This window comes from Amphiura filiformis, chromosome 7, assembly GCF_039555335.1.
Source record: "Amphiura filiformis chromosome 7, Afil_fr2py, whole genome shotgun sequence".
Taxonomy (NCBI): domain Eukaryota; kingdom Metazoa; phylum Echinodermata; class Ophiuroidea; order Amphilepidida; family Amphiuridae; genus Amphiura; species Amphiura filiformis.
Window position 1 is genome coordinate 41304710 of NC_092634.1, and position 27803 is coordinate 41332512.

Here is a 27803-nt window from a genome sequence, read left to right on the forward strand (position 1 = left end):
CAATAAATTGTCTCGGTTTATTCCTTTCGGCAAAAGAGAAATGTATCCATGCTTTTGACTTTTTGACAAGTCACCTTTTTCAAAACCATAATTTATCAGTGTTTGTAGAGCGTAGAAACAAATGAACATATTTCAGACCAAAATGTTTAGTAAATCTCGTTTTATAAAAGTCTTGTTCTTGCTGCCGATCTATTTACTGCACTGCAGACTTGGAGACAACTGAAATAACCCTTTAGCATACGAAATCCGGAACGAAACCCTTGCACAGGTAATTGGGATGTGGATGTGTGTTTATCATGGTTTATAGTTCATGGTGTTTGGATTCAAAACCGAACATCGGCAAACATCACAAACAACATCATGCGGATACCTTTTCCTTCTCTTGATTTATTTAACGTTTTTGGGAGTTATTATTGAGTAAGGTCATAGCAAGAAGGAAAAAAGTAATCCAACATGAGTAGTGTTTGTCATTATTATGAACCATTTGGAAGAAAAAAGAACAACTTGTAGAAGTTTTGCTTTTATTTCTTCTTTTATTTCTTTACAAAATACATCCGTGATATAAAAATCATTTCATTATAAAAAAATTTATAATTGTGCTTTATTACGACAAAACCAAGCAAAAGTTGACAAATCTACTTTTAAAGTATGTGTCACGTGACAGGTTAAATATAGTGCTTTCCTCTTGAAAATATATGATTAATTGTCTTCAAACTTGCCATGTTTTTTGCTCATATCTATAAAGTATTTTGACGACTTTTGCCAAGTTTTACCATTATTTCGCCAATGAAAATACTATATCTAATATACAGAATTGATCAACACTTCATCTTTGCCGAATATAAATATTGCAATCAATATTGAGTCAAAATATACATATAGTTCAAATTAATTTAATGTTCCAATTTATGAAAAACTTAATTATTTCATCACAAATCATCAAAACACATTGTTTTAAGAATGCTACTTATTTCAGTTGGAAGAAGGAATCGGATATTAACATTTGCACATTTTGTGGAAGCTGCGATTACACCAGACAAAGGACTAGGACTGGCCTTTTTGAAATTCGCGATATAATGCAAATTATTAAAATTTAATATTTTTAAAATTTTTGATATTTAACAGTCCTCGAAGTAAACATAATCTAATGATATTAAAGTGTATGTAGCTGGGATGAAAAGCCGACGACCAATTGAAAATGTTGACGTTTTTCCCCAAAAGACCTATTTTTTTTGGTGTTTTGGGGAAAAAATCCATATCTTCAATACGAAAGGTCAAAATTTTCAATTGATATATAATTGATATATAAGTTTACTTCGAGTACTGTTAATCATTTGCCATAAAATGTGTATTATATCACGAATTTCAAAAAATCAAAATTATTTGATATCAGAAGGACATTCTTCGTATTCAGAAGAATGCAATTTGATATGTCTGATGTCCTCGCATGTCCCATAAAAATAAAGTGTCCAAACGTTGCTACCAGAGCCCGTAAAGGGTCACATACACTCTAAATATTCGACGAAGAATTTTCGTTCACCAAGTTGAAGCAAAAGCTTAAAGGAGGATTTCGTGATCCTATATAGCATCCTCTTTTTATGACATTTTTCAGTAGATATCCACGAAAAAAAGCTTATTCCCAAAAGTTCAGTTGATTGAGATTTTGCGTTTGCGGGTTATGCATGATTATGTGTATTACACTGCGCCATAGGTCACTGTTGTAATTTTGACACTATTTTTGCTAAACAAATTAATGTGCAAAAAGTTTTTGGTACATAAACATTATGTAGCCAGAGGTTTCCAGTGATATAAAAATCTCAACTTTTTTTTAAAGAAGTTGGGGATGAGGTTGTGGATCACGAAATGCCCTTTTTAGGTAAAGCTGATACATTGATAAACATATGTACAGGATCCTAATTTTTCATATTTTTAGAAATATTTCGACCTAAATTGTCATTGTGGCCATCAGGAAACTTGCCCTTATCATGCTTATTAAACTTACTGCAAATACCCCAATTGTTCTGAATTATGTGCCGTTATCATTGCGTACCCGGAATTCTTAACAATTAGGAAAGTTACTTTATAGTTCTAGAATAAAGTGATTTTTCAAAGTATATCTAATCTAAAGTCAATATGCGAACTCAAACTGGGTGACATAAATGGTGAGACCTCTCTCAAATAATGCAATTGATCACCGAAGTCTGTTAAGATTCATGTGCCCATATCCCAAATTTACTCTCCCTGTCTAGAATTTCCATGTTGCTACGACGGAGAGTAATGTCCCAACCACAAGCATAATAGAAGATGTGAGTAGATTGGCCCTGCTTTCTGCAATACAATACAATACAATGCAACATTGGATGATACATGTTAAGTATTATACTGGAATTACAAAATTGTTTTTACATACTGTCGAAAACCAGCTAACAGACCGTCCCCAAAATATAACCAGTGAATTATCTTACGCGATTCGCTGTGCGCGAGAAGCGACCACATTTCGCTCTCCAGTATCGTTCAATACAAAGGGGCGGTTTATACTATACTACGGTGAGGATTCGTCAGTATGCGGAAATCACGACTCATTATTATAATATGACTCTGCGTATCACGTGAGTGGCACGATGACACATCATGATAGTGTACGTGAGAGTCACGTGAATTATTAGCCTAAACGTGCATTATTTCCTTTACTTCTGAGACGGCTTCTAAGGTTCAAGCTTATATTATAGACCTGCTTTTTTTCGGGAGAGGTCAATATTTGTTACGTTTATGGGCACTCAAACTTTTCGCTATTTTGTGAATTTGTGACAATTATTAAGAATTATGCTAGTACGTAAATCGTAAACGCCGGGGGAAATAATGTGAATGTAGTATAAAAACTTGGTATACTATATCGTTTGTACCCAACTAATAAAGTAACTTACCGGTACAAACCCGCGCACATCCATTGAAGCAACATTTGTCTCCACCAGTACACTCGTCATCGATGTCACATAAGTCTGCACATGACCCAGCCTCATTATCACCCGATATTGCCGGGCATGTACCCTCTTTCACAGTTTGTGCTGAAAAACAAAAATCATTATCAATGTTAATGTTATTAGTTATCGTCTAAAAACATTCTATTGTCGGCTTTCTGCATGGGATTTGATTACTGAATATACGCCAATGTTGACAAATTAGTTGAACAAACAATACAATGCAAATTACTTCTCAGTGAGCCTCTCATGTTTTATGAAATGGTATCAGTGACACAATATCAGACAAATCATAGGATCTGCGGATTTAATGCTCTGCGTGCTAGCATGCGCTTCAATGGAAAAAGTTCAGGTTTTGAAATATTTTCTCAAAATATCAAGAGCTATCTTAAGAACTACTGGATCAATACTAGGCATGTTTGTACTCATTTTAATGCATTTTTCATACTGATTCCAAATATGGTCATGAAAATTTACATTTCTGAAATTTTTGAATTAAAAAAAAAAATGAAACTTGTCGTCTGCAGTCGACACCCGCGTGGAGAGAGTTAAACAGCAACCCAATAGGTGAATAATTGTTGGTGAATTAGTCCGGAAGGCCCTTTCAGCGCTTTTGAAACTAATTAACTTATTAGACACCCTGACCCTTAACGTAAACAAAACATAATTTGATGTTTTATTGGGATGCGGACAACACTATTCTTCGCATCACAACAATTTGTTTCCCAAAATATTGTAGACCGTTTTTACACTTTCGCCAAACTGCCTCATTTATAATACAGATTGATCAGCTCGTAATCGGCGGGAATTGTTAGGCTTTTATCACTACGCAGAAAAGAAGACCCACATTAAAAATGTCATAGTTGACCTGCCTGGTCTATTGTGCTTGTTAAAGAAAATAGACAACATATCGGACTTGAATGAATAATGTGTGATGCTTCTGGCAAGAGGTCACAAGACAATTCTCGAAATAAAATATGCAGATATTAATCCGCAAAGTTATAAGGCCCGCCGATTACGAGCTGATCAAAGTGTAGATGACTTTGCTTGTTTTGGAGGGAATGCACTGTACAAAAGTTCAGGGTACGATAAAAAGTGTCATCGGTACCTCTTCGGGCACCGATAGCGCTATAGGACCAAAAAGATGTTGTGCCTTACCTGAAAGCATTGATGTACATTCGCATATTTCACATCCTTTAGGATCTCTTTGGTAACCATAGATGCAGAAATCGGGACAATTTGATGCTTTACATTCTGAAATATAAAAAAGGGATTTAGTATAAACAATTCTTGCAGAACAGAAGTGGATAAGATTTGTAGTCATATTCTTCTCAACCTGTAAGAAGGATCTTACATATCGCAGCTAATCCCTTTTAAATCAATAAGACCACAATTATTTTAAGGCTATTTAAGGTGATGCTGACGGGTTAGCGCTTTTCGCAACAGCGCCGAAGATATGATCTCCCGCTTGTAGTTCTGCTGGTTGGAAAGTGAAATTATTACATGCTCAGAATACATTGTACTTGTAAAAATTATATAATAAATCAATTCTTTAACATTGTCATTTTCAGGGTTTTTTATTATTGCAAATTGCAGTGTTTACTCGTGCATGGTTCGGTATCTAATTGCAAATTGCAGTGTTTACTCGTGCATGGTTCGGTATCTAATTTATTATGGGTAATCGCTCCAAATATTAAAACGTCAAACAGAAATGGCTAGATATGGTATTTTTTTTTATCTACGTACTTGCTGGTTTTTCTTCACATTCACAGATTGGACATCCGTTTTCGGCTTCCTTGTTTCCGTAAGGACAGTGCCTTAGGCATAACACGTCACCACACTTCTTTTCTGAAAACAATCAAAGTATCAGTGTATTTTAAACATAAAATTTTTATTAAATAAAAGAAAATGAACGACGCCCGGGATCGACGACGCCGACGGTTTTCTAATAATTCAGGATTGCATTAATATTAAACATTATTCAATTGACCTTTTCGGGAAATTCCCTAATTCCTTGCGGTTAGACCCGTGAATGTCGTCATTATTTGACGTCACGTCGATGCGTACATCGTTTAGCGAACATCGTTACTGCGCATTGCAAGTCAGCGTGACGTCAAATGACGACATTTCGGGTCTAACTGCAAGGATCTACCATAAGAATATGGAGGAGATTGAACAAAGCCTCCTGAGTAGCAGACTTGTAGTGACTCGACTCGAAATGACTCGACTCGACTCGACTCGAGTTTTGGTGACTCGATGACTCGACTCGAGGCAAGGTGACTCGACGACTCGATTCGACTCGAGGGTTGATGAATCGATGACTCGACTCGACTCGAAATTTAATGACTCGACTCGATGACTCGAGGCTTGTGACTCGAGTCACTGTGGCTGAATTGACTTTTTAAAAATGACTCGAAAATATAAATTATACCTTAATATTTCTAATAATACCTGCACGTTTTCTTCCACACATCTCAGTGTATTGTGATTCTTATATTTTACAAAGTGGGCTTACTATCTCTCAGCATCTTTATAATAACTTAAAATATAAATTATATGTATATGTGTGTACAATGTACATGTATGATTGCCTGTCGATCTGGCTAAAAGATCCACCATTTTTTTTACATGCTTCAAACTTGGCATGGTGGAAAAGTCCATTGTCCATCATTGCTGATTATCAGACTTATAGTGCTCGTACCGTGCATTTCGAGTCCCAATTTCCATACCTGCATACCCGTACTTGTACCCATGGCTATGGACCCGTGCTTTCGTACTCATGCCCTATTTTGTCTTCGGACTCATGGACTGGGACCCGTACCCACACCCGTACTCATGGCCTGGCACCCGGACCCATACTCATGGCATGGGACCCGTACCAGTATTCATGGTCCGGACACGCACCGTACCCATGGGTACCATACAGTATGTGGCTACACAAATGCAGGAAATCCCACTGTGAGTCCTCTGATCATAATCTAAACAAATAGGTTACATCATGGATGGGGTTGGGTGGGAGTAATGCATGGATGCAGATAGCAAGCTATATCAAGTGCCCTTAATTTTATTTTAGCCTGGTCCTGGGCCCTGAAAAAGGTAAATCCAGCCCTGGCTACACAAAATGTACATGAATGCTACACACATGTCATTGTAACAGCCTGTGCACACACCCCTACATGTATGCTACATGTCTCATTCACACAATGACTGACCAATACAGAAAAAAAAACCAGCAAACTGGGAAAACATTTCGAGATACTTTCTTTTTGTGGTGAATTTCAAGTTATCATGTTAAAATATCATTATTATAGTTTTTATTAATCATTTTGATTATTCCCCATCCAAATACACTCCTCTACATGCTGCACACATGAAGAACTACATTGCAATGTGACTGACTGGTGTGAGCATTTCCACCAGCCACATCAACATGTACTTCTTGTGCCCAGGCTTGGGCTTGTGCATCTGAGTCAAATGAATAGAGAGGTTCTTACCATATACAGAAATTTGGGATGTTAGAAAGCTACATCATTGCTAAATATATGTTGAAATTAGTATTGCACAGTCTGGCTGTCCATACTGTACATAGACATAGTTTTTTCACTTGCATCCCAAAATACACTATGACCACCAATATTTGATCTCTTTTTGTACTTCATTAATTTTATTTGTTTATACCCATACCCATAATAGGACCCATACAAGTACTTGAAGTCAGAATTTCCATACCACTACTGGACCAGTACCCGTACTCGAGTCCCAATTTCCGTTCCCATACTGTACCCGCACCCATGGCTCCGCACCTGTACTCGCACCCTATTTTGGAATGGACCCAGTATTGAATACTCATGGCTAGGGATCCGTACCCGTACCCTTACCCATGACCTGAAATCCGTACCCATGGCCTGGGACCCGTACCCATACAAGTTCTCCTGGTCCGGGACACGCACCCGCACCCATGGCGGGTCCTAATGGCAATACTACAAGTCTGACTGATTACTGATTTCCACAATGCACTGGATGGAGCACATAGATTCATAAATTGATATTATGTACTCTCACTGGGATTTTAATTTAAAAAAAGTACAAATTCATGCAAATTGGGCTATCAAGTTGACAGCTGGTATCATGAGCATATATAAAACGTGAAGTGACTCGAAATGACTCGACAAAACATATCCGACTCGACTCGACTCGACAGAATGGCCTGACTCGACTCGACTCGACTCGACTGACAACTTCAAATGACTCGACTCGACTCGGACTCGAAGGCTTCATGACTCGACTCGACTCGAGACTCGAGGGCTCGATGACTCGACTCGACTCGGACTCGACTTTCAGTGACTCGACTACAAGTCTGCAGAGTAGAACAGTTCCGGTTGCAGGAAAATATCCATAAAATCATAGATTTTGTTTTTACGTAAGGCCAAAATTATTGATGTGTTGCCCTTAGTCTAGTATCATGGGTCGTCATCTTTTTTATTTTATTTTATTTTTATAAAAGAAAATTTTTATTTAAAAAAATCTACACAAATTAATACTGTTTGGCTAAAATGTCAAAATCTGTCATCTAACAAAGATGACCCTATTCAAAATGTTCATGTAAGGACAACATAACAATTTATTGGTATAACATAAGCTACTAACCTTTACTGCAAGTACATATATCGCAGCCTTTGTCGTCCTTTTCGAATCCATTCTCACAAGCCAAAGTACACAGAACTGGTGGACACTCCGCTATATAGGTATTTTAAAAACACAATCGAACACAATAATGTGGACAAATTACTTTTTTGTAAGTACAGTAATATTAATTATATTTTAAATGCTTTTTAATGTTGCCAATATTTACTCGTAAGGAAGAAAAGTTCCAATGTATATGTCTTTGGCATTTGGTGGTAGCTAGTTATAAACAAGAGAACCGAATGGCTCAGCGGTTAAGGTCTTTAACCATGCTGACTCTGGTGCGAGAGGTCCCCGATTCAATTCCCCTTTGAGCAAATATTTAAAAAAAAAACACCCGCTCTTTCCAATACCGTATTTGAATTATGGGGTGATATCTGTGCGTATGTACTCTTCTTTGTAGGGCATTATAAAAGAACATTAACATTGAAAAGACAACTATAGCATGGGAATTATTGGTCGACAATTCTAAAAGGGAATTGTTAGGAGTAAAAAGGGTATCTATTAAATTATCAAAACTCGTAATCATTAATATTGAAATGCCCCCATCATTCGTTTTAACGTGCGATAATTTTTTTCTCTGATAACAATCAAGTATAGTTACAAGTTTTTCTTACATTTAATGTTGAGTGCATCGACACAAACATGTCCACATCCATTGGAACAACATTTCTGTGTCACATCTGAGCAGTTGTCGTCGCTGCTGCATTCTTCCACGCAAGTGCCAGCAATTCCTTCTGGTAAGAAGCCGACAGGACACGCCCCAGGCCTCTCAACTAAAACAAAATTGGTGTCATATTTTTTTTAATTTATATTTTATAAATGCTTATTTTGTGATGCAACGAAAATACGTGAATACATTTATTTTAAAGGAAGGTGACCTTATTTGGAAAATCAAATTCTTGCATGCACTAGTAGACATCTAAAATGAGAATTCTTTCAAACTGATGAATTGGACAAAACTATGAGAATTGAAAATTTCTCATTTCTATGAAACTTTCTCATCCCAATGAATAACAAATACTAATCAACGTGTCAGCAACGTGTCACATTGTTTTCAATGAGAAAATTTAATACGATTACACAGTGTGACAGGTTGTTGACATATTTCTCATTCATTTGGATGAGAAAGTTTTATAGAAATGAGAACATTTTCAATTCTCATAGTTTTCATTTTAAGTTTCCATTAGTGTTGCTTGGCTGCCGAGGGTACTTCTAAGGCGTATGATGTGACTGTATGCATGAGTCCAACAAGACTACATATAAAATCAAGTAAATTTGCTTGTATAGTTCTATTGTGGACTCACGTACCTCCATATGTGGCATCTTGGCATTCACAAGTTTTACATCCTTGACTGTCTTTCTTGTTGCCATATTCACAGAAGAGCTGACAGACTACATTATTAGTACAACCTTTTGTAAAATAAACAGAGACGATTTGAATGAGTTAAAAAGAAGTAGTGGCTAGATAGCACAGGCCCTGTGGCCGGTGGACTCTGATACCTATGATGATCTAAGACAGGCCTTCTCAACTGGCGGCGCGCGCGCCACTTGTGGCGCTTGGAGTTAGTCGAAGTGGCGCATGAAGTGACGCACGGTAAATTTACTAGTTTTTTCCTCATAAATTGTTTACAAAAAAGGGGTGAAAATACCACATCTGAGCCTTTAGATAGCCTTAAAATCTCAGAGCTTCCGGGGCCGCTGCCCCCCGGACCCCCGCGGCTGGGGCTTTCACACTGGAACCCTACAGGGGCCATAAGGCGCGGGCCTCCTGGCCCCCACCCGCTATATGCGTTCGATCTCGCACACGCTCCCTCACAAAATGCTCCCTAACATGTTGGCACTTCATTATCACTAAAATTTCCCACTTGGCACTTCAAATAAACTAGTTGAGAAGGCATGATCTAAGATATTCCAGCAAGCTTGCTACGTTCGTTATTCGAGGGTCATCTTTAATCAGTGGCGTAGCTGCCGGGGGCAGGGGGGCAATTGCCCCCCTGGCAAAAATTGCCTGTTTGGGCCCCCGCCCCCTAGCGCAAGGAAAAAAGGAGGAAAAAGGAGAGAGAGAGAGGAAAAAGGGAGGAGAGAGGAGAGGAGGGAAAAATATATCAAAATGTGTTGCTTTTAGGGCGCTGTAATCCTTTCTTTCTTTTTTTTTTTTTTGCTTTCACTAGACCACCGGAAAAATATTGGGTCAACCATTTCGGCCCATACATGCTTGCCCCCCCCCTGAAAAAATCCCAGCTACGCCACTGTCTTTAATTATTAGGTTTCCCTATCGTTTATGTCAATCAAACAAAATTGATACAAAATGGGTACAATTCCTTGTAGATTTCTCACCCTATGACATTCTAACAAGGATGTACAGTAATCGTGAGAGAGCACAGGCTTAGGAACCGGGGGCTTGGGGAGGGCTCAGCCCCTCAATAATTTTGGTGCGGGGCTGGAATACCTTTCAGCCCCCCCATAATCCTAGGTGAAGTTCTATAAAATAGAGGGAAAATGGGTGTTTGTGACCTATATTTTGCAAAATTTTCTCACTCCAATGGGGACCCCCCTCCCTCGGGCACCCCCCATGGTGGACCACCACAACTTTGTCCACGTTTTATCCCCCCCCCCTGTTGAAAATCTTACTAAGCCAATGTTCTCTAACATCTTTTAAAAGTGCAATGGTGCATACAGGATCGCGTTTTTATGTGGAAATGAAATTTTACTTTATTTTCATTATATCATTAAAAGTAACAGAGACAAGTATATAAAAGTAAAACTATATATTTTTGAAAGGAATTTAAATGTATGTTCAGAATTTGGAAAAATACACATTTTGAAACGGGTAAAAAACCCGGAATTTTCCCGCAAAGTGTCGAATCACCATAACTATTAGTTTACACTTGTAAACAATTTCCTATCTTACCTGGACTCTCTTCTTGTACGGTAATACAAACATGGCCACATCCATTGCTACAACATTTCTGATTGGTTGCACATTGTCCATCGTTATTGCACATTTCCACACAAACACCACTCCACCCTAGTTTTAAATCTCCAGTTGGACACGAGCCCTCCCTAACTAGAGACACAGAGAGAAAGTGAGATGAAAATGTGACAAATGTCTGATAATGGTATGTGTTTATTTCTGATTCCCAAACGAAAATGTTAACTATTAAACAATCACACCGCATCCTACACAGGAACCACGTGGCGGCTACTCCAGACGCGATATTACCGACATCTAGAGCAAAATAATGTTCAGTAATTCGATAAACTTAAGTTTTTCTTAGATAAAATAAGTTTTCTCATATAAACGTAGTTTATCACACAAATTGTTCAGTAAACTAAGTTTTTAAAATAGCCGAAGTTTATATGAGAAAAAGATTATCGAATAACTAAACACTTGGCTTACTATACATCGGTGAGTGAGCAAGATTTTGAAGCTCTTTGACAACAGGAGTAAAGTGCCAACCTGCCAACGATCCTATAAAGCCGATATAACCTTTTAAAAGACGTAGTATCAGTATTATGCAGTCATGTCTACAGCAGAATTCACCACGACCTTTGCATGACTTAAATCCCATTAAACCAAGATAAACCTCATTAAAAACAGCTCAACTATGTTAAATCAAGGATGGGTCTCATAGCCCTGGTTAAATTCATAAACATAGTTTCTGATTTACCTGTGCGATATTCAATGTGCTGTGATGAAATAGGTATTATAATTTCAGTTGGATGCACCATTACAAAGCAAACGCACAGTTAACAATACTGAGCGTGGCCTTTGTTTCCGAAACGAGAACAATAGTCTGCATATTGTTCTCCAGCCATGTGGATGGTACAACTCATGTCAAACTTGTCACAGTCATTGTGATCGTATCACACAAGTAAATGAGAAACATGTGATTTTAGACTTAACAAGGTTAATCATTTTAATCATTTTTAGATGACCATAGAGGGAAAGAATTGAAGTTTATTTACAGCTTCGATGGTGCTCGTTCGAAGTTGGCGCTATCGCGAGTCAGCTGTTGAGCACAATTTGCCATTGAAATTACATGTCCGACTGTTATGAAAATTTTGAAAGACTTTCTTCGGGAAAACAGCTCGACAACAGCTTTCCCGTGACATTTTTTACTTCAAATTGTAGTATGTTAAGGATGAACATTATAATTCACATGTGAGCTTCTATGGCTATTATTGGGTGAAGGGTTTTCCCACCAGCCCACTAACTAGTCCATTGCCTATGCCTACAATACAGTGAGTGAGCTAGAGGTCAATCATCAATTGGAGCGCTGTGTGTGCACTGAATAGGAAAAACGGACAGTAACTGCATAATGGTACAACATTGAAGTTCCATAGCTGAAATGGATCTTGTATAGTAGGCAGTGACGGCTTCTAAACTCGACCGCCGGTTCCACCCAGTTCTGTCCAATTGGAACCGGTTTCTATTATTCTAAGCAATGGAACGCGGTTGTAATATCATCTGCCACTCAACATGATCAACCGCCGGTCGAGTTTTGAAGCCGCCTCTAACTAAGATACCCACGGTCACCTTTATCGTATCGATGGCGTAGTTAAACTACAACAGAAACTATCAGAGGAATAGGTACTATAATAGGCCTTGTAATTTTGGGCACTGCAGAAATTTAACTGTATTGGTAGTTATTAAAGCACGTAAATCATGCTCGTAAAGGAGGAGGATTGGGCAGTATTTACGAAGAAGAAGAAACAGTGTCGACTCGAATGTGTTGAAGTTACTTTCAGGAAAGAGAGGTTGTGAATAAACAAACAAATAAACATACAAACAAACATATAAATGTGCAGACAGACAATGACACCTACCTGTGACAGGTTTTGTACAAGCGTGCCCACACCCATTTGAACAACAAAGCTCCCCTGTTGGGCACTCATTGGTAGGACCGCAGCTCTCAACGCATATACCTACTCCGCCTTCAGGAACCGAATTGATTGGACATCCTTCGGGATCTTTGCAAAAAAAAAAAAGATTTAGATTATAGAATGTTTTCATATACATCGCGAGAAATATCATGCACATGGGTTGGAAATATCATCTTGGGATCTCCTTTATAACACCCATACCATTCCCCTTGTGTGTCAGCTTTATTTGTCTCAATATTTGAGTGCAAACACTGCAGTCATGCTTCCCTCTGGCCTGCCTTAAGAACAAATACCGTAAAGTTCCTAATGGCGCACATGGGCTCCTTTGGTTGAGGCAAATTTTAACGTACAAATAGATAACTCACTCCTCTGTAAATCCAAACAAGACTTAAGGGTATGTGCCTTTATTTGCTGGTGAAATGTTTAGGGAGGGCACTTTAAGTTTGTGCCTAAAATTCCAGTTATGTCAAGGGAGCTCATAAGCTCTCATATGTGGCATTAGGTGAATTTTGTAGGGTATTAATATATGCCTATACTTACTATTATGGTGAATATATGAAACCTACCGTTAGGCATAATGGACTCCACACAACTATGTCCGCAGCCATTGGAGCAGCATTTCTGGGTGGTTTCGCAATCACCATCATTATCACAGTCTTCCGAGCAGATTCCCATAGCGTCGTTTGCTGAGGGTTTACATTCACCTTCGTGAATTACTGAAAAATGAAACAAGTGTAATGTCATTGTGTAGCCATAGGTTTCTGCTGCATGCATACCAATGGTCTTTCCTTTTGAGTGTCATCTTTATGTTTGAGCGCAAACACCGCTAGGTCACGACCGTCCCGAAATTTTCCATGCGATGGTTCTCAATAGCTCTCAATGTAAAGTATAACGAGATGCATGCAAGATGATGAAATTTCGGCACCATTTAGTGCCCAGTTTATCTACTTAATTCATATTGAGAACTATCTGAATATCACCTCGCATAGCACTCCTGGAAAACTTAACATCGATAGTGATGTTTTCTCGCGGAAATTACCTGGAGTCGGTTCGTCTACGCAGTTGCACGTATCACAACCCTCGCCATCCTTCTTATATCCATGCGCACACCATCGAAGACACACCACGTCCGAACATTTCACTAAACGTAATAAAACATAGGAACAGTGATTTTTTTTTGCTTTTGCTTAGACACTATCTATTCTAATATTCGGGGTTTAAATTATTTTTGTCTGATGTAGGCTAATAATTACCCCGTGAGAAGAACATTAAATCATTGAGGATGTCACTATTATATTGTTTTGGTGAAACATCGTACCTTTTTACGGAACATCGACAGTATTACTTTGGAGTAAAAAGAACCTACCATAATCTTTAATGAAAAGAAAAAATGTCAAAGTTTAACTAACTACCTAACTACCTAAAAAACATGCGTATTATCGAATGTTTACGGTATGTTGTAATTTCGGGCCGTCGATATACATCGGATGGTATCGTTGCACGCAATCATGATGTACCTACAATCCCGGAATAAAAGGTTGGCACACTTTGCCTGTCTTTTTGGTATATCTCTGCCCCTGCTCCCCAATTCAATGTTGGACCAAGCCATGTTGTCAAGATGTCCGTGAGACCCTCCAACATTGAAAGATGGGGAGTGGGGAAGGGTGAGATATAGGGGTGGGGTGAGATATAGGGGGGGGGAGTATGTACTTTACATATGTTGCATGCATGTTTCACTCGCCTCTCCAAGTTTGATACCCTGATAGGGCACGCATTTCCATTGTTTAGTGCAAGTGTGCCAACTTTTTTTTTTCCTGGGTTGTAGGTTTCTGATGGTGGTATTGGCATTGACGACGGTGATATTTTTGACATAGGCCCACTGTAACTTACAGTACGATCAAATCTCACGTACACTGTAATTTCGCACTATTCATTTTTTTTAAAATAGAATCCCTACTGATATATTTTTGATTCCGTAACTATCTTTGATAAGATCTACTGTTCATTTTGATTAGGTGTGTATTATCACTTTGAACCGGCAATCTTTATCAAAATGAATAGTTTCCGTTTTATTCTAACAAGTATTGACAAGATCTCCAGCCTATTAGGCTATTTGACAAGATTGTCCATTCCAGTTTGACAAGATCCTATTAAGTCCCTCTTTGACAAGACAAACTGCTCAAATTTGATAAGTTGGGTCATTTTTGATAAGAATCTATTCATTAATAATCTATAATAATTGATAAGATCACCGTTTTAAGTGACACGGCAATCTTATCATATTTGATGAGTTTCACTTGTCATTTTGATGAGAATATTCGATTAATTTTGAAGAGAAATCTGTTATACATGTAGCCCCATCTGAATAGTTTTCCTTAATGTCAAATTTGACAAGTTTCTATTCAAAATGAGCAGATCATCTTAAGAGTGGCGGATGGAAGCGGCAATCATGGAATGTGTGTCCCAGGTTTAAAGGGATTCCTCCTTCATCTAATACAAGGCGGTGTCTCAGCATACTCAGCGCCCAAAAAGTTTAACTTATTTTTCCAAACAGCCTCGACTTTATTTTTCCAAACAGCCTCGACTTTACATTACCCCACAAAATGCTACTGAGGACAACTTTTACGTACCTGGAACGTCAATTGCTGCGACACATGAGTACCCGTTGCACCCATTTTGTCCGCAACATTTTTCCGTGGCCCCACATTCTGCGTCATTAGCACAGACATTGGCACAAGTACCAGGCCCGGGTTGAGCCACAGGACAGGATCCGGGATGAACTTCTGTTGTTTTAAGAGAAATAACAATACCTCACATTACCGTCATGTACCAACCTTAATTAACGCGAAGGAAATGTAAAGGAAAGTAAAATGTGGCCGAGTAATGAAAACCGGGTCAAAATGTCAAATGTTGTAACCTATAAACGAACAAAATATCTACAATAATATTATCTTCTTCCCACTGATATACGCTGTAGAGGTGATTATTTAACAGAATTAACTATCATAGCAATAGATGAATACAATTTTTGAATATATCGCCCTGTACTACAAGCAGGTTGCATCCATCCACCTGTGCATGTCTGTAATTATAGATTGAATAAAATACCGATGTTTTCAAAGATATTAATCTTACAGGTGCGAGTGATCAGCATGATTATGAGTATTCTATAGAATTACGATTCAGGTCTTTATCCCTGTTCTTTGACATCCATGGTTCAATGCATAGGTACTGCGAGAACGTTGAAGTACAGCGCGATATATTCAACATTTGTATTCATCTATTGCTATGGTAGTTAATTCTGTTACATCATCACTTTTGTTTTGGCAACTGCAAAAATTGACCAGGGCATATAGGGTGCCGTAATAAAAACTTTTTTCGCGGGCTTTATAGTTGTTTCTGAAATATTTTGATGACATACATGGAAACCACGAAGGCTGAGATAACGATGTTTTTGCAATGGGAACTTGTAGAAATAATGGTAAGAGGCAGAATGTTTGGTTAGTTTCTGGCGAATATTGTCCAAACAAGTGTTTTCTATCTCCAAATTAAAATTTGTAAACAAGCAATTATCAGCTCATAGTTTATTTCCAGACAGATGGAGTGTGCTCCTCCTCAATTTGCAAGGGTATAAAAAATCCAATTTACGAACGTAGCGAGCAAAAAAAAGGTTTCAGAAACTCATGTTTTAAGCGTCAGCTGTCACGGAAAATGAGACCTTTTCTTCAGACGTACAATGTTTGGGTGGTCGCAAGTACACAAAACGTGCGATCTAAATATGAAGACCTGAGCGTAAGAAGACCTTAAGTCCATTTGGCCCCTCAACATGTATACACTATAGTTACGTATTATATAGTTTCTTAGGGTTTCATGTTTAATACATGTTCCAGGGTGACAACATCATGAAATGTTGTGGAAGATTTGTTTTGCCCCCTGAACATGTATAAAACATTATCAAACTATACGAAACTATACGCAACTTTAGTGTATACATGTTGAGGGGCCAAGTGGACTTACGGTCTTCTTGCGCTCAGGTATTCAATGCAGTTCTATCTGGAAGCCAACTTGATACCTTTTGGATGGAACAGGTCAATGCGACTTACCTAGTAAATCGACCGGTGTAACACAGACATGACCGCAACCATTAGAACAGCATCTCTGCAAGGCAGGACAGTCACCATCTCCAGCACATAACTCAGCACACAACCCTGATGTGCCTTCTGCTAAATCTCCTACAGGACAGGTCCCACGCTTTTCTGAAATAGATGTTGGAGTTGATTGGATTTTATTAACCCTAACCACATAAAATCTTACAAGGAAAACCATTGAGCAAGCATGCATGCCACGTAATGCCATGAAGCACTCATCCTAAGTCATAAGCACCGCATCGCTGGCCGGGTCAGCGAAACCCCCGTGGCGGTGATCGTGTGCGTGTGCGTGGGACCCGAGGTGTCCCAGGGTCAATTATCGGGGGTACCAAGTGAACTCTTTTTCATCTTCTCTCATCTTTTGTTCCTTCTCTGCCTTCAGATAGCAATAAACCATATGGTCCATTTCACATGTTTTAGGGTTAATTAATCATGCATTGGGAATCACAAAATAAAAGCAATATTATCGAATGTTGCTTTGAGATCAAACTGTTCAACTATTATTTCAATGGCTCTCTTAAATTTTGGTATGGGGTCAAATCCTTTAGTGATACAGATAATACGTTTGTATACTAACCCATGGCTGGCTCAACACACGCAGTACCACCACATGCATTTTTACAACATTTTTGCGTGCCACTCTGACATGCAGAATCACTCTCGCACATGTTTGCACACACGCCAACTTCACTGCCAATTGAACTTGCAGCGGGACAGTAACCAGATTTGACAACAGTATCCATACACACGTGGCCACAACCGTTGGAACAACACTTCTGATTGCTTGGGCACAGTCCATCATGTGCGCATGACTCCTCGCATGTACCTGTTGCATCCTCGTCGATTGGTGGACATTGTCCAGCCCTAATTTCTATATGCATAAGATAGCGAAGGAAATTAACAAAAACAAATTAAATAATTCGTTGGTCTAAAAAAACACTTTTACAAACAAATTGTCAAAAACGACTCACAATTCTTCCTGACGTTCCTTGTCAAGTGGGAGTCGCGAAGCGACGAGATCGAGCCGGATATACAAAGCTGCCATGATAATATAACTACATGTATTGTATGCATATCTTAAAGTATAGGTAACATACTTATATGCCATACTGGATAGAATATACGTCTATGTGTCCAATTTAATATACGTAGATCACGTACATTCGCAAATCCTTGCCGCATGCACTTGGGTCGGGATTTGAACACCAAACCTTATGTGTACCATGTGTACAGGATTGTTAAATACTTGAAAATACATCGGAATTGAGCTGGTTTTAATTACCGGTTTTTGCGTTGCATTCGCAGATATTGCATCCATTTGCATTCTGTTTGAAACCATATTCACAATACATCCCACATATAACCGCATCACATTCTAGAAAAGAAAAACAAGCAAATAAACAATTACTATCATTTATCAGTTGAGCGCATTAAAATGTTTGAACACTATTATTTTAGACATTTGTTTTAGTTTGTTTATTTTTAGCAGTTATTGGTGTACAGAGCACTGCAGCGGTACGGGGTCTGACATGATTGGAAGGTTGCGTGTTCTAATGCTGGCGGTGTTATCGTGTGGTGCACTTAAAAAACTTCTTTAACCTTTATTGTCTCACTCAACATGCAACATGCAGGGGTACAAATGTTCAAGGGAATATACCATTATATATAATAGCACTCGGAATTCGGAGGGTAAAACTGATTCGCCGTGCGCGAGCGAGGAGCCTCCCCCACAACAATTTAGGGGGCTGTCATTTTCTTCGGAAGAGGGGTCATGAATATACAGGGGTCATAAAATTTAAATACCGAAAATTTTTCGAGCGCGCTACTCGCGCATTCTTTACACTTTCCATCAAATTTTTGCACAAACTTTACTTCAAATCAAAAAATGTGCTCGCTCCGGGCAAACGGTCTACGCTCCGGGCACCTTCTTTCCGTCAAGAGCACAGCCGCACACATATTTATTGACCTCGGAAAAATTTGTTTCTGGTGTATGTACGGAAGGGATCATATTTTTGTTTAGCCAGATATAGGGGCGGAGGTCATAACAAATGTATTAGTGACCCCCCCCCCCCCCCCCCGAAGATCCGAAGAAAATGACAGCCACTTAATTCGGGGGTGGGGTGTCTGCCAAAGCGTTCTGTGAAAATATCATGTGGAAACTTACTTGAGCCTTTGAGCATTACTCCGGTACAACATTACCTTATACATTTGAGCAAAGTCTGAGACACGTATTTATAGCGCAGGGCATGTATTGGTGCTCTGCACCAGAATACTAGACGGATATCTTATCTAGGCCTATTATATAGATATAAAGTTTTGAAACTTGTGCGTATTTCCTATAAATAATCCTTGACCATGCGCTTAGGTCGGAACTTTAACTTCTTTTCGGTAGACCTACTATGAACCCGCACACTGTTATGACAAACGTGAAATTATCTGACAAAGAAATCGGATATTAAAGAAGTTATTCATTGGTACTTTAAAGAAGTTATTCATTGGTACTTTAAAGAAGTTATTCATTGGTACTTTAAAGAAGTCATTCATTGGTACTTTAAAGAAGTTATTCATTGGTACTTTAAAGAAGTTATTCATTGGTACTTTAAAGAAGTTATTCATTGGTACTTTAAAGAAGTTATTCATTGGTACTTTAAAGAAGTTATTCATTGGTACTTTAAAGAAGTTATTCATTGGTACTTTAAAGAAGTTATTCATTGGTACTTTAAAGAAGTTATTCATTGGTACTTTAAAGAAGTTATTCATTGGTACTTTAAAGAAATTATTCATTGGTACTTTATGAAGATGATCAAGTACGTATAGTACAAGTAGGTGACATACTTTATTATCGGGCAAGTAAATATGTCGAAGTTAGGAAACCATGGAAAACGTCAACACTGGACAATGGACACAACTCGTAGCCTTGCACTACCATGACTACAGAGCGAGTAATTTGTATGTTTATGAAATAGATATTAAATGCTCATGATCAAATTAGGGAACAAACCAAAAGATCGATGACGTCCTATAAACGTAACTAGTTTCGTTTCTCAGCCGACCCCCTCCCTCCCGGCCAGAAACGTAATAATGAAATGTTGAAAATTTGACATAATAATTATAATGACACATTCTTCAGACCGATGTTTTTGTACAAACGTAATCGAGTATTTTTACCCCCTCCCCCCTAAACGAAACTAGTTTCGTTTGTAGGACGTCATCGATCTTTTGGTTTGTTCCCTTAGTAGCCTATTGTTGTTAATTAATTGAAATAAGTAAATTGCGTTGGACCAAAAAAATACCGTTGAACATACAAAGATAGTGACTTTAATTACCGTTGCATTCGCAGATATTGCATCCCTTAGCGTCCTGTTTGAAACCTTTCTCACAAAACATCTGACACATCACCTCATCACATTCTGTTGCGTTTAAAGAAGAAACAAATCAAAATTATTAATGAATTTGAACTTTATTAATTCCCATAACAAACATATGTACATTAAAACACATCATAAATAAACAAACAGTTATTGAGGAGATGGTCAGAAGGCCAATATGGCTAGATATGGCTGCCCTCTAATTTCAAAGACCACAAAGAAAAAAGTCGCGAAAATAAACAATTTCAATCAATCCTATGTAGACTTTCAACTTAAAATGTTTCCAAAAACAGATTTAGATGTTTTAAGGGAATTCTCTAAAGTATTCCAAAGAATAGGACCAATACAAGCTATACCAGGATAAGTTACTCTCTTAACGTAAAAGAGAGAAAACATCTATAAGAGTGGGAAGAGATCTAGTAAAAATTACTCTAAAATAGTGAAAACCACTCCCATCCCATAAGTGTGGAAACCACTCTTTCAATGTATGATATAAGAAAAAGAGGCTGTCCCTTCTATCATGTCTATGTCTCTTTTAGGAGTGGTTTTCACTCTTTTAGGAGTAATTTTCTCTCTTTGGAATGATATTCACCCTTCTCACTCTTTTAGGAGTGATTTTCACTCTGAGCCCAGCGTTGAACACTCGTTCACCCGATATGCATTCCAAGATTGAAACCCGATACTCTTGGAAGGTGATTAATGATATGAAAGTCAAACCAACTTGTTTACATAATTCTGTTATGACAGTTCAAACGTTGCATAAACTGAGGTATATACATTTCAGCAAACAATTGGACAGGATGGAAAAGTGTGTTCGTTAATTTCGGTTCTACTTTTAATAACTGTGAAAAACTATTGACAGATTACATGTATGTATTGTATTATAAACGTAATAGACCTTATAATATTATAGGTTTTATGATAAGGATAATGAACTGAGTGCAATGCATTAGTCAAGATAATCGCACGCGCCGTGGAGTTATTGCATTGAGCTCGAGAGCCGATAGGCTCGAGAGATAAATGCAATAACTCCATGGCAAGTGCGATTATCTTGACGAATGCATTTGCACGAGTACATTATCCGTCATATACTTTGAGTGTATTAAAACAATAGGCAATATTAATTGCTGCATTCATTATATTAGTTTGAATATTAGGTAAAATATCTTAAATTTTAAAAACACCGTCAGGTCATTGACCAGGTAGCATAAGTGGTCAAGAAAATCAATCACTGTAAAAGTTAGCTATCAATTGAATATATGAATACAAAAGCCACCTAAGTCCATACTTTGGCCAAATTGAGTTAAGCATGGGAAATTGTTGCTATACATAGGCCTGTCATATGCATGAAAGAACAACTCAAATGCATTCTCTGTGTCTATTGGGCATGTGAAAAATAGCATGTATGAAAGAATCACCCAATTCCATGATTTGAGTCTTCTAACACATTGATTGAAATCCAGTATGTATAAAAGTCCACTTGTAACACATTCATTGCTAGAGAATGACTTTTGAACAAAAAATGGGTTTAATAAAGGAAAGTGTGTGGTTTATATTACATGGCAGAATGCTTATCAACATTATACATACCTGTGTGCTTTATTTTGTATTATCTTACTAGTGGTAATCTCATTCTAACATTGTTGTCTTTGTATATGATTCAAAAAACCACCTAAGTCCAAAATTTAAAATGAACCCCACGAAGTCCCTGGAATGCTAATTGTCATACCTAATACAGGTTAATCCACTCATTTGCACGTAAAACTTACCATATTGACCAGGTAAATCTAACTGAAGGAATTAAAATGATACACGGGTTTTTCTCTCAAAATAACTTCGCATGGACTTAGGTGGCTTTTGTATTCATGTATTCAATTGTATCGATTGCGCCATACGTCATACTTTAGTAACTTATTAACGCATGGTTTGTAACCAATTGACTTTATGTTGTGATCATTTAATATCGTGGTTCCGAACACAGAGAGCACTGAAGCAGTTGACCTGGAAACAATCGATTTTGACGTCCCACTATATACATGTAGTACTACGGTGAATGGAGATGAGAGAATAAACTTATATATCAATATCAACTGGACTTTATAGTTCTACAATTTGAACTTTAAAATCTACTAATATTGTTAAAACACACGACAGTGGAATTTTTCAATTTGTTCAGTATTATAAAGCATGATCATGATATTATACGCTAGTGTGTACTTCACGGGCGTGTTTATGTTATCTTAGATATAGGCCTACATGTAATTCATTTGTAAAATGCTGAATATTTTGTAATGGTGTCATCTTGCATAATTACGGTTCACCTGTTTTTAGCCCTTTTTAATTAATAGAAGCTCGATTATTCTCATTTGATGTTTGATTTATTTGAGTTCATTAATCATAATTTATGGCAATGATAATTGCAAAATAGAACAGTTTGTAACCTATGATTTACAAAGTGCGCATGAAAAAATACTGGCCAGCAAAAACAAAACTTTTAAATGTCGGGTTATATGTATAAAAACGTTTTAATAATAGACCTAACATTAAAAAAATATTTTTGAAAACTTGATATAAAACATTCTAAACAGAATGTTATTTAAAAATAACATTCTGTTTAGAATGCTTTATATCAAGTTTTCAAAAATGTTTTTTTAATGTTATTATTAAAACGTTTTTATACATATAACCCGAAATTTAAAAGTTTTGTTTTTGCTGGGCAAGGCTATAACATACGTGTACGTCTGCACGAGCAGTCATGGATAGGCCTATATCAATAATTTTTATAATACATAATGAGTTATTTGCGATGTTTGATAGATTTTTATGAAATAATCATGAGATATTATTATCAAATCGGAGTATGTAAGATTGCTGATCGTTTGGTGGAGCAGTCAGACAGATTTGTGCAGAAAGTCTACACGAAAATTATAAAAATGACCCATATAATCAATGATAATAACAACCTTTAAACTACTGACTGTCAAACGGAGGTTCATTCCAGGTATATAGGACATTGCGAAATACAGTTTATATCCTGTAACCTACATTATTATGCCTTCCACCTCAGAAAATGAACAAAATATGATACTACATAATATGACTCCAGTTATATGATATATACTGCGCCAAAAAAGTATTCTTACACTTGGAAAAATAATCACAATTTCAAAACTGAACATTAACAATGTTGGGGTAATTTTTTTTAATATATGCACTAATGATGCACATTATGACACCACATTGAATCCAACATGTCCAATGTGACCTCAAGAAGTAAAGTTACAAGCAATTGAATAGACGAAAGTCCCGTTTTAAAAGTGACAAACTGTACTTTTCATAACTTCCATTTTATTTGTCAGTTCTTTTGTTTCAGTTTTCTGTTGTCCCATTTGTTTTAAATTAAAGGCACGAATAAATGACTCTCAACCCAGATGTCTAGTCCGTGGAGTTTTGAATAGGTCAGTTTGTCACTTTTAAAACTGGACCTTCGTCTAATCAAATGCTTGTAACTTTGCTTCTAATTGAAGTCACATTAGATTCAATGTGGTGCCATAATGTGCCGGATTATAGATAGTGAATCTATTAAACAAATAAATTTACCCAAATATGGTTTAGTTTTAAAATTAGATTTTTCTTCCAATTGTAAGGATACTTTTTGGCACAGTATATAAAATGGTAGGCATATCAATAGAGTCGCTAAGAAAGTAAGATCTCCAACCAATCCGGCATGCAGTAAAACACAAAACGTTTTAAAGATAACGTTTAAATGTCGGGTTATGTAAAGGATAAAAAAAACGTTTTTATGACATTCAAAAAACATATTGAAAACTTGATGCAAAACATTCTAAACAGAGTATTGTTTTAAATGTTGACGAAATAGTTTGCAAAAATGTTTGCCCAAAATATTTCACAATAACGTTTTAAAAACGTTTTCAAGTCCTTTATAACCCGACATTTAAATGTTATTAAAGCGTTTTGAATAAACGTAAGAACATGCATTTTTGTCTTTGCTGGGTTGTGATTAAAAGCTAGCACTCAATATTTTCATTTCAGCTGACACATATCCTCATACCTGTCAATGGTTAATATCAAGAATAATAATTGCAATAAAACTTGATTTTACTGCATGGTTCCATGCGTAATGCGGACACTAAAACTAATATTCTAAATGCTGTTGTAACTTTCTGAACTTGAAATCACAATTTTTGTTGGACACGATTTATAGTGGCATGATCACTTTATACGCTTGAAACCAATACCATTATTATTTCAACACAAAATCAGTGCTGTTTAGTGCAATATTTTTAGTAGTGAAAAATTGAAAGAGCTAACATATTGCTTTTATGCTTTGAGGTGTTGAAAAAATTTTATGTATGAGAGACATCAAATTTAATTCAACTGGGTCCCTAATTTATGGAGATATCCAAGTTCAGGATTAACGTCATTGAACTATAACACGCCTTTGTATAATTGAGATATCGTTTCATTTTGAGGCCACTTTATGTTTAGGCTACCATCGACAAAATATGTAGGCCTATTATATTGTAGTGCGTCTGAACCAGACAGTAAAAAAGACGCTATCGCACTATAGGCCTAAATATTTTCCCGAATTGATAGGCATTATTTAAGGTGGTACTACACCCCTTGATACATTTATGACTATTTTTGAATTTTTCTCAAAAAATAATAACACACTGGAAACAAAAGTTATGTTTATTATAGGGGCAAGGAATCTAGTTACTACACTGGAATTTCAGTGACTCAAGACAAGCGGTACGTGATTTATGATAAGAAAAGAGGTACCGCTAGAATGTACCTCTTTTCTTAACATATAGCCTATAATGAACCACTTGTCTTGATTCACTGAAATTTCAGTGAAGCAATTGGATTCCTTGCCCCTATAATATATATATATATAACTTTTGTTACCAGTGTATAATTAATTTTTGAGAAAAATGCAAAATTTATCAGGGGATGTGGTACCTCCTTAACATAGGAAACAAAAAAGGACCTATAAACAATACCATGAAGTTAAAGGAACAACTATAATTTTAAATTATTACTCTTTTAGTTTCATATTATTCAATTATTCAATGGCATTTTTTTTTCACTTCCAAAGTGGTCAAACCTATAACATAAAACCCACAAATGAACCCGACCTCTTTTTTAAAGGGTTCATCGCACTTTACTCTTGAAATATAATTCTCCTCTAAAGTTTCTCTCTTTTCAGAGGCAGGGCAATGCATTCTCTTTATAATAATGGAAGGATATGGAAGGATATGGAAGAACGTGCTGGTTTTATTTTTCACTCTAACACGTTTGACCTATTGACCTTTATTATATTTACTCGTCGTGCATTTGAAATATTTGAAAGACCTCTTATTGAAAAGCTGGAATATTTTTCAAAAATTTACACATAACTTATACAGCATTGAATGTTTCTAAAAAGGGTAGGCAATAAATATCACTCTTAGAAAAAGGGCACTATAAGGAGTTTTCAGCTGTAGGGGCACCTTTAAAAGTTTTTCAAAGAACCATTAAAGGTTCTCCTAAGGGGTCTAGAGGGGTCGTTTAAAAACCTATTGGTTTCATACTGATTTTTTGGGCTCTTGAACATTATTATAAAGAGCCCTTGGAGAACCCTTTTCTCTATTAAGGGTGCTCCTAACAGGACAAATAGGTTTTAATTTGTTGCACAACTTTTTCTAAAGACCGAAATGAAAACTTCGGATATCCTTTTTAATGCTATAGGACATACTGTGCATGTGTCTTGATTCAAATTCTCGAGGCCTACATACTCCTATTGGAATTCGGCTGTATTTTCATTCCGAAGTGTGACAAGACATTGACCAGATAAACAAAACAATGGAAAGTTTATAATGAAAAAGTTCTAGTAACTTGAGATACACAAATTAAATATTTTGTCCCAGGCATAATGCAATAATAATGTGTACCCTTAGTTTAAATTATCAGTCACTTTGAACTTTTTAATCGTACTGTTCATTCAACAAACTTTCCATTGTTTTGAAATATTATCAGTCACGTTGGTCTCATGGTAGCAAAAATAAACCAAACTTACTCATCATCATCGGTCAATTTTGACTTTAAATAAATAGTGTCAAATTGCTGCTCTAGGGCTTGTCCGTATACTATAACCTGGGAGATTACGAATTGAATTGACAACTAAAAAGAGTGAAATAGTATCAAACTTAAGGGGTGGGGTATGAACGTTTGGACAGTATTTTTTGTGGGACATGAGAGCACGTCAGGCATATCGAATTGCATTCTGAATACGAAGAATGTCCTTCTGATATCAAATAATTTTGATTTGTTTGAAATTCGCGATATAATACACATTTTATGGCCAATGATTAAAAATTGATATTTTTGGTATTTAACAGTCATCGAAGTAAACTTTCTAAATCTAATGATATGTACTAACAGTGTATGTAGCTGGGATGAAAAGCCGGCGATCAATTGAAAATGTTGACCTTTTATATTGAAGATATGGATTTTTCCAAAAAAAAAAAAAAAAAAATTAGGTCTTTTTGGGAAAAAATGTATGTGTTCAATATCAAAGGTCAACATTTTCAATTGATCGTCGACTTTTCGTCCCAGCTCCATACAGTTCTAATGATATGCACTTAAAAGTGCATATCATTAAAAAAGTTTACTTCGTTTAAAAAAACATCAAACTTTAATGATTTGTCATAAAATTTTTATTATATCGCGAATTTTTAAAAAAAAATCAAAATATTTGATATCAGAAGGATATTCCTCGTATTCAGAATTCAATTCGATATGTCTGATGTCATATGGATGTGCTCTCATGTTCCACAAAAAATACTGTTCAAACGTTCATACTAGAGCCCTTAATGAACAAGTCTTCTTCAAAGCTCCTCAATACACTTTGCTGATGCAGAAGCGCATCACTGATCATGATTGTGTTCAAAATAATTTGCAATGGTCTTCTGACCAGGGACTAAGGAACCCGATGCATGCAACTAAGAAGCTTAAGGAAGTACGTCAAACTTAAAAGACACGTTAGCTCATCGCTGATCGGGTCGCTGATTTACTGCATGCTGTTGAAAGCTGGAGAAGGGCGGCATGACCGGTTATGACATCAACATATCGAAAATGAAGCCAAAAGTGATTCAGTATATTATAGTTACACATAGTCATGCGTAATTTAAGAAGAGAATTTCTTACTACATTTTTACCAAACCCAATACCTCTATAAACCTCAGATAACTCATAATTTTCGAACCCGTTCTCGAAAAAAAAAAAAGGTTGCAATCTAAACTAATTTCCCAGACTAATTTCAATGATTTGAAGAACTTACCTTGTGAGCTCGATAAAGCCACAACCGCTAAAATCACGATGCCAATCGCTGGTAAATACTTCATTTTCACGGCTTTTCTCCCAAAGTAGGTAATTATCTTCTATCTCAGTCAGTTATAGCTTCGGCAATGAGTATTCTCAGAATCGAATCTATTAAAGTCTTTGTAAAGTGAGTAGTCAGGTAGATAACTTATTCCTGCGATTTTTCTACCATTTGCACCATCAACTAACCATGATCTGGGTCACAAGTTGCGATGTCAGCCTCTGGGCTGTGCTTTATATACATTTCACCAGGCTATAATACTGGAGAGGTTTACAACATTACCCAGGATGCATTGCGTTTAAGTACTGTCAAACTGTAAATAATTGTCTGTGTAAAGGTCGCGTTCCATCCG

General features: G+C 36.9%; 1 protein-coding gene across 1 annotated transcript; it reads right to left on the reverse strand.

Moving 5' to 3' along the window:
• Positions 1 to 654: 654 nt before the first annotated feature.
• On the reverse strand, positions 655 to 27659 carry LOC140157174 (uncharacterized). Its single transcript, XM_072180274.1, has 17 exons — positions 27410 to 27659; positions 20026 to 20109; positions 17982 to 18074; positions 17277 to 17570; positions 16655 to 16807; positions 15182 to 15334; positions 13591 to 13692; positions 13118 to 13267; positions 12495 to 12638; positions 10576 to 10731; positions 8973 to 9074; positions 8279 to 8437; positions 7626 to 7715; positions 4725 to 4826; positions 4137 to 4232; positions 2925 to 3065; positions 655 to 2328 (listed from the first exon to the last, which is right to left on the reverse strand). The coding sequence occupies exons 1-17, from the start codon at positions 27471 to 27473 to the stop codon at positions 2246 to 2248; spliced, it is 2166 nt and encodes a 721-aa protein (XP_072036375.1). The 5' UTR covers positions 27474 to 27659; the 3' UTR covers positions 655 to 2245.
• Between the last annotated feature and the right edge of the window lie 144 nt (positions 27660 to 27803).

What these genes read in the sequence shown, in the direction of transcription:
- LOC140157174 (XM_072180274.1), bottom strand. Translation starts at nt 27,473, where the DNA reads ATGAAGTATTTACCAGCGATTGGCATCGTGATTTTAGCGGTTGTGGCT. An exon ending in TACACCGGTCGATTTACTAG is followed by an intron (nt 15,335 to 16,654) that starts GTAAGTCGCATT and finishes TTAAAACAACAG; the next exon opens with AAGTTCATCCCGGATCCTGT. An exon ending in CGTACAAGAAGAGAGTCCAG is followed by an intron (nt 9,075 to 10,575) that starts GTAAGATAGGAA and finishes ATTTTACAAAAG; the next exon opens with GTTGTACTAATAATGTAGTC.